This window comes from Chlamydotis macqueenii, chromosome 1 (genome assembly GCF_036417535.1).
Source record: "Chlamydotis macqueenii isolate bChlMac1 chromosome 1, bChlMac1.mat, whole genome shotgun sequence".
NCBI lineage: Eukaryota > Metazoa > Chordata > Aves > Otidiformes > Otididae > Chlamydotis > Chlamydotis macqueenii.
This window is the reverse complement of record NC_141556.1, coordinates 71,776,060-71,790,586: the sequence shown is the minus strand read 5'-3', so window position 1 is coordinate 71,790,586 and position 14,527 is coordinate 71,776,060. Positions and strand designations below refer to the sequence as shown.

Genomic DNA, 14,527 nt, shown 5'->3' with positions numbered 1-14,527 from the left:
TTTTTTTTTTTAAGAAAAGGAATATATTATCTTAAAATAGAGACTAAATTAAAAAGATGAGCTTTTAAATTACTTAGAGCAATGTCTTTTGAAATAATATTTTTTAGCTCAAGGTTTCAGAGTTTTCCTGATTCTTACAAGACACTCCAAACTAGAGCATATTTTAGTATCCAACAAAAAAGAAAAACCCTTCCCTCTGCTCCCTTCCTAAACTCCACCTGAATTTTTCACTTTCAAGTCTTGTACTTTCCAAGGTGCTCAATACCACAATAGATCTAAGATAAAGTTGCCCAACAGCTGTGTTGGTCTCAAGGCCCTCCTGGAGCTATGCATGGAGAACACTCATAGCAGTTTGTGATGCTGAAGGACAGAATTAACTATCTATTTCTTCCTGCACTCCACCAGCCTATTATGGAAATTTTGAAGAGTTCCCATTCCCATTTTGGATTTATACATGAAATTAGGTGTAGAGTTCTTTTTTTTAAATACAAAAGATATTTTTACATTTATCATATGGAGGCTTAACATTAAATACTATTTCTGAGAGTGTAAAAATTTTATCTAATTTTATTTTTAATAATGAAATTGCACTTGCTAATTTTTTTTAACCAAATAGTAATTATCTGTAGTGGAAATCTGTTGCTCCATCAGGGCTCAAACTTCTTTGTTCAAGTTTTTTTCATCAGGCAGGAAGCACTCAGTGTCCAGTCATTTTTGCATATCATGCTCTGATTATCAGAATGCGGATGGACTGGCAATGCTCCTCTGGGCTCAGTCATTTTGCTGAGAGGCAATGTCTCTTCCTCTGTGTTTCTTTTCTCTAAGTTATTTGAAGGTCAAATCTTTGCTTCTTTTTCTTTCCATTTGATATAGAAAGAGTAAGGAAAAGTTCGAGGAAGGATGGAGTCCTCTTTGAACGGGGAAGGCCAAATTTCCAGAGAATAGGGTCACATGTGTTTATAACATCACGTTACAGATCAGAACATATACCACATATGTCTTGATTGACAGCAGCGACAACAGATGTCTGGTCATGTTTCACAGGCAGAAGAGAAAATGGTTTCTGGGTTTTCCACTCTGTTGGAGTGGAAGTATTTATTCTGAGGTCCCACTGTACTGCTCTGTTGGAGGGTGGGAGAGCATTTGAATCCACACTCAAAATACTCTAGTGATACTGTTGGCTTTGGCTGCGTCACTGCCTTCCACATCCAGAGAGCTGTATTATTCAGGAATTCTGAGGCAGTAGACTCCTGTTGCTCCTCATGGGACATTGCCCCAGAATAATTAATACACTTGAACTTTGTGTAGTTTAAGAGCCACAAGAAGGCAATCCCTATTATTTTGTCAGATGAGAATTTACCTTCAAAAGCTTTAATGGAATGTAGACATTATTAGTACCATCAGCTCTAAGATGGCTACCGCCACTGATCAGCTCACAAGTTCATGCTAAGTAAAATGAAGAGGTCACATAGTACCTCAATTTAAAAAATAAGAGCCTGGTAAAATTTCAGTTGCCTCAATGTACAGCAGCCTTTGCTTTTGCTTGCTTTGGTAATGGAGCAAGACTAAATAAAGAGTTTGGCCAAAGAAATTTCCATCTTAATTAAGAAGAACAGAGTTTTCCTAACTTCAGGGCAATGCTTGGAGGAATATACCTATGATTGATTTGTTTGGCACAGTAAAATATTCTCCTGTTCTACATTTTGTAGTTGAGTTTGTGCTGTTGATGTATAGATTCTCCTGCTCTTCCTACTGGTATATCTTTAGGAATATAAATTTGGACATATATTTTAAATGAGTAGTGTTAAGAGCCATGAAAAATTATTTTAATTTACATACCAGTCTCAGAAGCATGGAAATGATAAAGCTGTCCAACAGAACACTTTGTTAGGAAGCATTGGAAGCATCTGTCCATTCACCTTACAATTTCTATGATGAACAGAGACAGTAACCCTAATTGTCTCTGACTGGATCAACTCTCACTATCAAAAGTCATAACTTAAGCTCAAATATCCATTAATTGTGACACATTTTCCCATGCTTTATGCATCCAAAATGATAGTTTCTTCTGAATTGTTAATAATAATAATGAAATATGTGTTATTGTGGTATTTTAATTCTTCCATTATTTTATATTATGATTAGAAAAAGAAGCCAAAAATTGCTGTTTCATTGTCAAACCTTGTGATTTATACCAAATCTCAGAAGTTTGTGAGCTTTGAGCATTCCCTAGCTAATCAGAAGTGCTATGAAAATAATTCAATTGGAGAGGTTTCAGCACGAAGATTTGTAAAACGTTCAGGTAATTTCTTTTGATTTAACTAGATAAAAGTTACAATGTTGCTATGGTTCAGTGCTTAGGCATTGGAAGGGGTAAAATTTTATAGCACACATGCTGTCCAATTTTATTTGGTTGGTTTTATAACATTGTTTTAGAAATATCTTGTCATGTGTACTGCATTTTTATATTTCAGTTGGTTTTGTGAGGAAAATTGAAAATTGTTTATTTTTCGTGTAGCTTTATAAGACCAAATATTAACATAGCATACAAAATGTATGGCTTTTGTTTCATTATTTTCTGCATCAAATAATTTAGAAGTTATGGTCAATATTAGAAAATGTGTGGAATAGATTTCACCCCTCCATGTATGGTCTGTGGTACTCACTGGAGCTGGGCATGCAGTACCCCTGGCTTTGATGATAACCGCAGATAAGAGGATCTGCCTCGGCAGAATGAATAACCCGATAGCAGACAGTTTGTTCCGTTGGACCAGATTTTTCATACCATCCAAATTGGATTATTATTCAAAACTCATTCTGTGTTGGAGCGTCTCCATTTGATGCAGCCAATACAGTGCCGCCTCTGCTGTTTTAACTGCAGCTGTTTGCCAACAGCCTTAAGGGAGCGTTAAGAACAGAGATAACTGACCATAAGAATGAAGTCTGCCACAGGCCCTTTCCTTCATGGCCAGCCCAGCTGCCATCCACCATGTTGTGGAGATGATTAAATGGTCAGTTAGGTGAATGGTGCTGAACGGCATCAAAACAAGTAGGTTTTTGCCAGCTGTTTGTAGTCAGAGTCCTCTCTGGTCCCTCTAACAATCTAGTGAACTTAAAAGTAGTTCCGTTAAAATGAAAAATGGGGTGGGGGGAGAATGGAAAGGATTAGAGTGATGATCCTGGAAATGTAATGCTTTCTGTTTAATTACTAAACAGCAATAACATAGACAGAAGTAATTTGAAGTTTTCTACCTCTGTTTAGTTTATGCTTTTGTGGGCAGCAACATTACTAGGAGGAAGAAAATCAACTCACTTGAAAAGTTAAGATTTTCTAAAGATTATAAAGCAGCCAATTCAGTGTATTTTAGAAATGCACTATTCACTCATCTTGAGATTATTCAGTTGTTTTATTTAAACCTCAAAACACTAATCAAGCTAAGATTATCTTGGAATGATTTTTTTTCCTATTCACCTCTAAAAGAATGAATAGACTTTTTGATCAGTTTCCTGTTTTGTGTCTTCCCTATTTTCCATGAGAACACAGAGGTCTTCAGTATAAAAATTATATATTTACCTAAAAAAGAGGTGAAGAAATAGAATTTTTCCATAAGGAATGATTCTTCATTATTGAACTTTTAACAAAAGTCTGCACTATAGATGGAAATAAAATCACATTCAAATATAGACAAAATACTATCACATTTTAAGGTTTTAAAATCGGATTTCAGTCATATCTCAGAGTGGCCTGTATACTAATATTGACATGCATAGAAATGTCCTAAAATATAGATATATTGATATGATATACTGATCATGTAAAAAAAAAAAAAAAAGAAGCCGGATCTGATTGTTATATTTGCATTATTATTTATTCAAATAGGATCTCTTTATTAAAGAAGTTTTTCTCACCAAGTTTTTATCATTCTGTTCTTCAGCTAATGAGTTTGTTTCACATACTTCAAGATTCATTACAAGAATCTACCCCAAAGGAACAAGAGCAACCTCTTCAAATTATAATCCTCAAGAGTTCTGGAATGTGGGATGTCAAATGGGTATGTACCTTTGCAGAGACTATTGCATTCCAGGCTTTGCAGAAACCGTATGGGTATAAGAGTTTTTCCTTCCTATAGTATTTTTTGTATTATATTAGTTACATATTTTCCCTTACTGGAATCTCTTTCATTTTATGTTATCTAACCTTCTCCTTCAGTCTACATATCCTAGTAATTTTACATCCTGGAATCCAGGAATTCTGGTACAGAGTAACAAAGGTGAATATTATTTTAGTCTATTTACTTTTGTAATTATTTACAATTAGGCCCTAACTAATTATAAATATAACTTTTTGTTAAATAGCTACATCTTAACCCAAACACCCCAATCTGTTATAATTCATTAATTCCTTTAAATTATCTTATTTTTCATTTTGGATGATAGGAAAAACACTAGTAAGAACAATACAACTTTTTAAATTCTTGAACCTTATTTTGTATTACTCCTAGCCCTAAGACTAAACAAATCATGGTTTTATCTTATGGAACAGTAGCAAAAGCACATATGTAAACAACTTTCAACTATTAAACCAGAATTTTCTTATTTTCTTTATATATTATCTAATTTTTTATTAGTAATTCTATAATATTTATCTGTAGGAGTCTGTAAGGAGACTCTAAATGATAATTTATATTTTACTGCCTGTCTGTTTGGGCTGAAACTATTTTGTTAACTAGGTTACCTTAGGTTTTGAGGTAAAAGCAAGCATGCTATGCATTAAGCATTGTACCAGCAAAAATTTTGCAGTATACCTTTCAAGAAAATAAAAATAGGTTACATTCTTTCGCATGCTGTATTAATCAAATCCCATAACCTCCATGCTTTTTGTCAGCTGTGGCTAAGGTATAAATAGAGCATGTTTGAAAGAGAAAATGGAAATGGTTGCTTCTTCTTATTTTTTCTTATCCCCCCCCTTTTTTTTCCTGTTTTTTAATTATTTGTCTTTTTTATTTAAAAAAAAATATTTTCCAACTGAGGAGTAGCACTCTTAGTAGCTGCTTTGTAGTTAGCAAGGGAATACAGCAGCTGTCTGTTTAGCTAAAGATGGGAATTGCAATTGCATTTGCTTTTTCCTAAGGTTGTCCCATAGCATTGAATTAGAAGAGGTGATGGAAAGATATATATGTGTGATTGTAGGAACTTTTACACAGCAATGGAACTCTCATCTGAAAGATCTGTGGGTTTTCAATGGTTTTGTGCTACTGGAGTGGCACAGATGCAAGAGTTGTGGGCACAAAAATCAGTATTGGTGCCAAGAATTCCCAGATTATGATATGCTACTGCAAAGAAGCACTCAAATGCTCCTGGTCAGCAGAATCCTCAGGTACAGCTGGGAGCTGCTAGGAGCCTCCAGAGACTGTATAGATGCAAAGTAGGTTTAGCATCTTCATTTCCAGTACAAAGCATATTAATTCCCTGAGCAATGAAATAACAATAACTTCTGGTTCTCCTCATTTCCAATTAGTTTTTAATTTGAAATTGTTAAAAATAAGCATGACTTTTCTAGTCAGCAGGCTTTGAAAACCTCTCACCTGTAAGCAATTTCCCCTTTTTAATGGCTTTAGAGTCAATCTTGCTTTCATCTTTTTGTTCTTCAGTTTAGAATATTCTCAATTACAGAATATTTTTTACTTCAGTCTGCTACATCTTCTTCAGCCTTAGCTAGAGAACAATATTTTTTGCATCCACATATATCTTTTTTTCTGATTCTATACCAAAGCCACCTGAGGGAGACTGTGGGGTGAGCAGGCCAGTTTGCCGTAGGCTCACAGTTTTGAGAGGTGAAAGGTATGGTCTCATTTTATTGTGTTACAATGCACACTCGTACAGAGATAGGCACAGATTTCGCTTTCCCTGTAGGGCCCTAGAGCTTATGTGTACCCTTGCTCCAGGCTTCCTTTTCACTTGTTTCCTTTTTCAGCTCCCAAAATATCTTCTGTTACTTTCAAGTTACTTTCTCAGAACTATTTTTAACAGTGTACTATTTCCAATCAACCATGCACATGAATATTATTTATTGTTTAACCCCCTAGTGTATCCCCAGCTACTCTCATACAGTTATAGAACTTAGAAGGAGCATCATGCCTCAGCTTTCACTGAGAGATTGCTGTTCCCATGTCTTTGGCCCTGGCCACAAGTGGTGGAAGTGGTGGAAGACACTTCCAAGCCTAAATTTCTTACTATTTGCTGTCGCCACCCCAAGCTGTGCCATGCTGTCAGTGTCACACTGACTGGGAAACAATGACTAGGAATATTATGTGAATTTGGCCACTCGGTGTTGGCCACTCAGTGAAAGAACTGAAATGTACTCAGACACTCCCATAATCCTCTCACTGTTACAAATTCTGCTTCTCATCCTGAGTGTTGTATTGAGATAGAGTTTTACAACTACGCTAGGAGTAAAAAAAAATTACTAGTGAGTATCAATCTTGTTTGTGTCTGTGTCATTATAAATGTTTATTTATAGTACAGATTTGAACTAGGCTATTGCTGGAAATATCTCACCATTACTAGACCATTTGAAATTGGTTTGATTATATTCCATCCTTGTGGTGCATCCTCACTTAGGCGGGTATCATGCTATTGCTGGATTATTTAGCTTGGGTGCTGCACTGTCTATATACTATCCTCATTGCTATTAAAAACTATTAAGTTTGTTTCATGCTTAGAGGAAGGGGTGACAAAAGGAACTTAATTTAAAACTGAATTAATCTCTCAGGTTTATCATACTGCAGTTTCTTTCTAGCCTGTAAATCTCCACATTGATCTCTGCCAAGAATATCCATTTGTTAGATCTTAAACAGGATGGAAGTCTTTCAAAATGAGTACATTCATTGTTGACTCAAGTATACTTTAACAAAAAGTCATTCTAAACATTAATACACAAAACATATGATTTTTACTATATAGGGGCTTTGGATCCCTTCCTGGAAGAATTAAAAATATGCAGGAAGTGGTTAGATCTGCCCTCTTGGTCACATCATTTGCATCTTCATTTAAAGAAACATTTTTCTCATGGGAATAGTCTGATTATAAGCAATTCTGCTCATATATTGTTTCTGAGACATGTCAGATTCTTGATTCCCTAATCTGTTTTAGATAACTGTTTGGCAGAAATATGACTGTGCTTCACAATGCAACTCCCAAAGCTCCACTCAGTGAATCTTCTGCTGATGTCCTTCCACTGATTTAGCACAGATCTTTTAATTTTTCTGTCTGTGCTGTGTCCATATAGCCCACATACATTCCCTGTCTCCCTATCATTGCACTCTGCATCCCATATGCAGAAGTAATCCCTCCAGATTGCTTCTTTTGTTTTCCTAAAACTGTTCATGGGATTCTCAGATTTTTCCTGTGTCACCTATTCCCCTTCCTTAGCTCCTCTCAGCTTCCCCACACCTGCTAGCTTACTCTTCTCACTTACCTCACTCTAACATTCATAACTGTTCTGACTGGGCAAAGAAAATACATTAGGTTTTGTTCAAACCTATATATAATACTCCCTGCCAGGCTTCTGCATCACATAAATGATGAGAGTTGAGTTATTCCTTCACTTCCCTTAGCGACACGCCCAAAACAGTGGTCTCTTCTGTACCTTGCCAGCAATTTCCTCTAAATTGGTTCGCACATATTAACTCAGAGCTGCCCGGCACTCAGCTAAAGCAGGATGAAATGGCCCAGAAAGCTCAAGATTTGTTGGGGCTGAGGACGAGAAGTATGTAATTGTGTAAAACTAATTTCCAGCAGAAGAAAAGTTAAAAACCACAGTAAAAAGTACAGCGTTTCCACAAAATCACTTTTGGATATTATTGTGCACTCAGTGTCCATTCTCTGAAAATGGAGACTCATGAGAACAGGATAGGTTTTGTGAACAAAGAGATCTTATGGAGAAAAACGCCTACGATAACTTTTTATAGTTTCAGAAAATCAGTATGCCTCCTGCATACAACTGCAGTGTAGCACTGGAAATAACTGATTTGGCGTATCTGCATCTCCTTTTTATTTAGTAAATAAAATGGAAAGTAAAGACATGAAGAGAAAGAAAATTCAAGATAGTTATTTAAATAAACAAATATAAATTGTATAATATGGACTGAGAAAAGCAGAGGAAAAAGACAAACAAATAAAAAACTTCAGTGAAAATACAAATAGAAACACTTAAATAGCCTTTAAAAAATGTCCTTTGCATGCAATAGAAAACATTGTCAATGTATCAAAAGTCTACAGGAATGACCAAAACATTGAGTAAGTTATATGAGAAAACCATGTTATGGCAGGTACAGAATTTTGTTTTAGAAGAGGCTATATAGAGCATATGTTTTCTAAAGCACTCATAAAAATGTATATGCTACTTTGAAGGTTCCACTACTTGTATGATGGATTTTTTCTTATTATAGGTTTTGTTTTGGCCTGTGATATCGAGATGCATCTTGGAAATTTTATCACATCTGTTTTGTGACAATATATATATATCTTGTGTGCAATAATATAATAAAAAATAAGCATAAAAAGATGAATTATAAAGAGTTTATAACTAGTTCTGATTTTAATCTCTAACGCTATCTAGGCAAAAGAAACCCACTTATTTAGATCTTGGTATGCCTCACCTGTGCAACTTCAAATGACTGTCAATCTGACCTTACTTGGGTTCTGAAGGAGTGAAAACTTAAAAGAGGCAGACTTTGAAAAACCTCATAAAGAAAACAGAGGACACAGGATAATTATTTCACTTTGGAATTTCCAGTTGTTCTATGTTTTCTGTAAAACTGTATTTTCCCTTCTTGCTGGACAAATGGCAAAACTAGAGATGATAGGACTGATTTTTTTTTTTTTCTAAATAAGCAGATTATGTTTGACCATGAGAAGTTTAGATATTCTCACAATCTTACCCAACACCATACATTTTAGAATATGTATTGAATATGTATTGAAGTGTCAAATTTAGTAAAGGAACTTATGAAATAATGAAATTGAATTTAAGGAAAAACACAGACTCTTCTATTAAAAGATAGTAGAATATTAATTTTTCTTGTAAGTTTAATTAGTTTTTAAGCATGATAATTTTATACTCTTGGATATTATTTTTACTGGAAATTTTTTTATAACACAGCAAAAGTGTAAAGCCATCATTTTATATAACATGGCTTTTTTGAACAGCTAATGCAACATCTGAAACAATCTGAGACTATTCATTACATTATAGCTTTGAATTGTTGCTTGAATTTCTAGTGAAATTTGTGAAGTGACATGCTTTAATGTTTTTATTTTTATGTCTAGTTAGTTTATTAGAACACCTCAAACTTCTTTACAGTATGTTATTGCAGTAAGCACTCTTAATTTAGCATTGTGATCCTTAAAACCTTGCAGATGACTTAACTCTAAACACTGCCTGTGACATGGAAAGGACAGGTACAGAATTTCATCTTTGTTCATTCTGCATCTAAAATCCTAGTAGTTAGTCTCCAGCCATTAAACAGGGCTTCAGCTGTCTTTCCAGAATTGACTCCAGATTTTGTCTCAAACTAAAACACCTCTTCTGCTCAAAGGCAGGGAATGAGTCTGACACGTCATATACCTCATAGCAAAAACACACCCAGGCTGTTCTGTACAGCTATCCTTCCAGTCTGGAGCTCATTCTTTGTCTTGGCTTGTTGTGGCCTTATCCCATAACTGACTCATGGAGAATGTGCTATAAGAAAGACAGGAAAGATTTCCTGCTGGCTTCCAAGCCAAGAAGAATGAAATGAGAAGGCATAGAAAAGCATCACTTGTTGCCCGCTTCCTCTCAATTGAGGTTTCAAGTATAGGACTAGTCATCATAGATCAGCTACTGTCTTGCAGGAAGGGGTGTGTGTGGGGGAGTCAATACCTATTTTATTACTTTCTACCTAATATTTTAACAGTCAAAAAATTCATGTTTAGGAAGTGAAAACTAGATCTTGCACAACTGATGTATATGTTACTAAATACTGTTGAATAGTGTGTTCTGGAAAGATATTACTGACATGCCAAACAAAGAAGTGTGTTTATTACTAACAAAGTCATGTAGTTGGAAAAAAATCCACAGCTGTAATAGGCCACATGGCCATCGTGATTTATGGAACCCCAAAAAAGTGTTGCTTCACCTCTGAAGGTGGGGGACAACTATTAGAATTGCAGACTCCAGGGATATGATTAATCTTGTACTTAAAGTATGGATCCATTTTTAGTTATGTTGTCTTTTAAACTTCGTTGACTAGATCCTCAGTAGCTGTGGCGGGACAGTTAACTCTTCTGTAAACATCTACAAATTATGTGGGATGGTGTCACCTCGATATTGAAGCTGCCTAAATACACTCACCTTTCCTTTGGAACAGCTCCAAGAGTCGGGAAGTGTTTTGAATAAAGGTTTCATGTTTCTCTTGCTGGAAGGTCTCTAACTGCTAGGGTTATGAAAAAGCTCTTGGGTTCTGCTGGAGGCTGCTTCTTTTTAAGCAGGTTGTTTTTGTTTGGGTTTTTTTTATTTTTTATTTTTTTTTAATGAGTGTGTGTGTAATAGATACTGGAGCTTCACTTAAAATCAAAGAAACACAGAAATTTCATTTTGTCAGCATTTTGTTGACAGTAATAATGAAAATAATTTTCACAACTATCTTCACTAGCTCCACAACTGCAGACAGCTAATAAAATATTAAATAATTTATCTGAAAGCAGATTAACTTAAAAGAATGACAGAAAAAAATGTGGAGACACAATTGTCTCTGAACTCCTTACTGACCTTGTTCTAAACCCTGTGTTAGAAACCCAGACTAAAACAGGAAAGGGAAGCTGATGAGAAACACTGTTCTGCTAGGATGCACAAGGCAAATAAATTTTAAACACTACTTTGAAAAATTATCTGTTTCAGGTGTGAAATAAGTGAAATGACAACCAAAAGATCCTCAAACTTAACTGAATTATAACTTTCAGATTGACACATTAATTAAATAGCAAAAATCAATTTAAATTTTAGATTAGACAGTTTATCAGAAATGCTTTACGTACTTTTCCCATGAGAACCTCACAAGAGAAGATCCCTAATTGAAACCAATTGCAGATATACTTGGACAATGGATTATTTTTAATCACCTGACATAATTTTTTTTTTCTGGCAGAGCTTATTGTAATTAAGTAGGGACAATGTCTGCAATTAGGAAGATTAGAATGATTGAATTCTTAACACTTCTAATGATAATGTCTTTAGAGCTACAGCACTGAATTGGCCCAAAGGCAATAAGGACAGATTGACTGTTTGCGCACGCAGAGCATGATGTGTCAGACATTTATGCACATTACTTGACTCTCAGAAGAGCAGTCCACCTTACTACAGCAGAATACCTCATGTTGTAAGTCATTCATAAATTAAGTTTCTGTAGAATAGGAGTGTACATTTCAAAGTACATCAGTGATTAGCAAAGCCGGAAATTATAATTAAGCTTAATAAAATTTGGAGTCTGAATAGCTAAAGGCCTTTTTTATTCTGTAAGGAGAAGAAAAGAATACATACAGTTTGAACAATTTTTTTTTTTGGTTGAAAAAAGAGATAAGACACAAAATTTATATTAACAAATTAAGTCTGCTGTGTGTTGTAAAGCAACCAATTATTCTATAGCATTTTTTTTTTTTTTTTTCTGGTAGACAATAAGTCCTTTTTCATACAGTCTGAGTGGCTTCTCATCTGGCTTGGCAAGAGGGCTGTATAAAGATTTAGAAAACTCATAAAGCCCAAGGCAAAGGTGATGCTGAGGACACCTAAAAGACTGACTTTGGACAGTATGTCCACGAGCCTGAATTTACAAGCACCTGGAGATGGCAGTGGGGATCAGAGTGACATGTCAAGACAAGACCAGAATAAGAAGCAATGCTGAGACTCAGAGCAGCCTGAGGAGGCTGCTGTAATTGGGCAGAGAGTCTTAATTACACTGGAAGTCTTTCTACTTTCTCAGACAGACCCAGATGAAGAAGGTGTTTTAAAACCACAAAGTTCCACCATTTTCCCAGGTTACATGTTCTGACTACTTGGTGATAGAGGATATTATCTTCCTTACATCTGCTGTTAGTGAGAAGGGTTTACAGGGTGCTATAGCATGCACTGTATTTCTCCTATGCAAACTCCATCAGACTGCATGTTAGATTAAATAATATTTTCAATGTACTAAAAGGGAAATATTGTTTGTACTTGAGGATATTGTGATAGCTAATGATTGCACAAGGCTTACAAAACAGTGTTATATTTATCATTCAGATGATGAAGGTGTTCTTATATTTTGGTTTTATACAATTTGTTTACTACTGATAAGAGATCCTCCTGCTGTGTATGCTGTTTCTGTTAAGTGAATGCATGTTTCCTGGTATGTGTAACAGGTGACAGTTTGTCGTCACATTACAGTTTATTCTTCCTTCAGATGTCTTCCCTTGGTTTCAATGTAATCTGATGACTGAATATCCTCCCTTTTGATTCACATTTTGAGTAAACTCATACTTAATTTAACATGTCCTTTACTCAGGATGTGGATAAAATTGTTTAAAAGCCACCTACATAACTTTTTTAAAAGTCATGTGAACTACTCAGTCATGTAAGGACTTCTGAAAATATTTCTGGAAATTTGGGCAGTGATGGATTGGGTGCAGCTGTGACCTGCATGGGAGAAAAAAGGGTAGACATCCAGTGCCCATTTGGGAGTGCTAATACGGAATTAATGTGATGTCTTCAAATCCAATCCCATGGATTGTCTCATAACCAATGACAAAATATGTCAGATCATTAAGATATGGTCCTGTTTTCATAGTATTTCCCAGTCTGTGTGTAATTCAGTTGAAATTTTGGATATTTAAGGCACAGAAGATGCTTTGCATTCATTGTGAGCGGTCCATTTTAAGAATATAGAAAATTGGAAAGAGCTGAGAGGATGGCAACAAGTTTGATCAAAGGATTGGAAGTGTGATTTATTACATCTCTTTAGACTCAAATGAGTGAAGTAAATAACGGAGTTAAGAGCATTGACACTGAGGGCTTTTTACATATGATATTTTTGGAGATTGCATGAAATTCAGACAGTTTGAAATTGATTTTAAATGGCATAAAATGAAATTAAGTAACTAATTTTATGTAAAAGTGGTGATAAATGCATGCTTATCCATTTTTAAATCTTCCTTTTTAAATGCAGAAAAAATATTAAACCTTAGGGTTGTCATACAGCTAATAGAACCAGGAAGTGAAGAACAAAAAATTAAAAAATGACAATTTAAAACTTTCAATAGGAATATTAGCTGAGAGGCAGCATCACAGACAGAAGACATGCAGTTTTTCTCAATTGCCTTCAAATTGTAGTCACTTAGAAATCTAAGAACGAACCCCAGTGCTTACTTTGGTTTTCAAAAGCTTCTGCTTTCAGTCTGAAAATCAATTATGTCTTGAATGGTAGCGCTTATGCTAGGTGCTGTATTTAAATACTTAGATTGTGGTTAGTTCTGCAAGCAGTTGTGGGACTGCCTTCAGTTAACTGCTTGCGACACAGAGGTTTGAGATTAAATATACCCTTTGTATTCTTCTGTGCGTTATGGATTGTTTAATCTTTTGGAGCTAAGCTATTTCCTAACTTGCATTTGCTGTATGAAGTTATTTACATCTGGGCCCAACAGGGACAGCCATGGCAGCTTTGGTACTTTGTAAGGAGACTCGAGTGTCAAATACTCTGATCTGAAGGAGATTCTGCCTCATGGTTCCAGGAAAACTTGGTTCCGTTTCAGATGCAGGAATCAAATTCAGAAATTTCTTTGCTCAGGTTGTCCTCTAAGCTCATGTTTTGCTCCACTGTTTTGGTTTTGATGCCAATATTAAGAGGCTTTTGATACTTAGCGGAAGGACTGAGGAGAAAGTTTAACTTACACAGTGCTAAACTTCAGGTGCCTGTACTTTCCCATGAAAACCATATGTTAAGATTATGTGGTGGTCAAATGGTTTCATAGTAAGCATATTTCATCTTCTTTGAAAAGAAACCAGCAATTTAAAGCTCTCTTTATACATGCATTAGACTTCTACTGTTTCATAAAACAGCAGTACAAAGCATGTAATTGATATAGTTCTGTTCTTGAATTCAGCAAAATGCATGAAACATTGGGTAGAAATTCAGTCTTCCTTGCAGAAAGATGTTACTAAGACCATACTGCAAGACGAAGGAAAAGATAGGTTTTAATTTTGAACTGTGCCATTTCTCAAGAAGTGTAAGGGTTATAACTGCATCTAATCAAAAAGAAAAACTGTTCATCAGCAATACACCGTAAAGCATTGACCTAGGAGGCCACAAGCAGCTATGAACCCTGCAAACAGTTGTAGTAGAAGTATGCATCTCAGAGAATATAGTACAAAATTTCACATTCACTTAAGTTAATCAAGTTACAACTTGCAATACCAGGAAATCAGTAGGTAAATTAAAACTACTGTTCAGTGTGTTTT

The 14,527-nt window shown here is 35.3% G+C and overlaps 1 protein-coding gene across 1 annotated transcript in view; it reads left to right on the top strand.

Annotated features, from left to right (window-relative positions):
* PLCZ1 (phospholipase C zeta 1) overlaps positions 1-14,527 on the top strand; it is a 54,114-nt gene that overhangs the window by 30,276 nt on the left and 9,311 nt on the right. The window contains exons 8-9 of the mRNA XM_086771933.1: positions 2,146-2,302; positions 3,936-4,052. Coding sequence (XP_086628059.1) covers positions 2,146-2,302; positions 3,936-4,052 — 274 coding nt within the window. The remainder of the gene's footprint in view (positions 1-2,145; positions 2,303-3,935; positions 4,053-14,527) is intronic.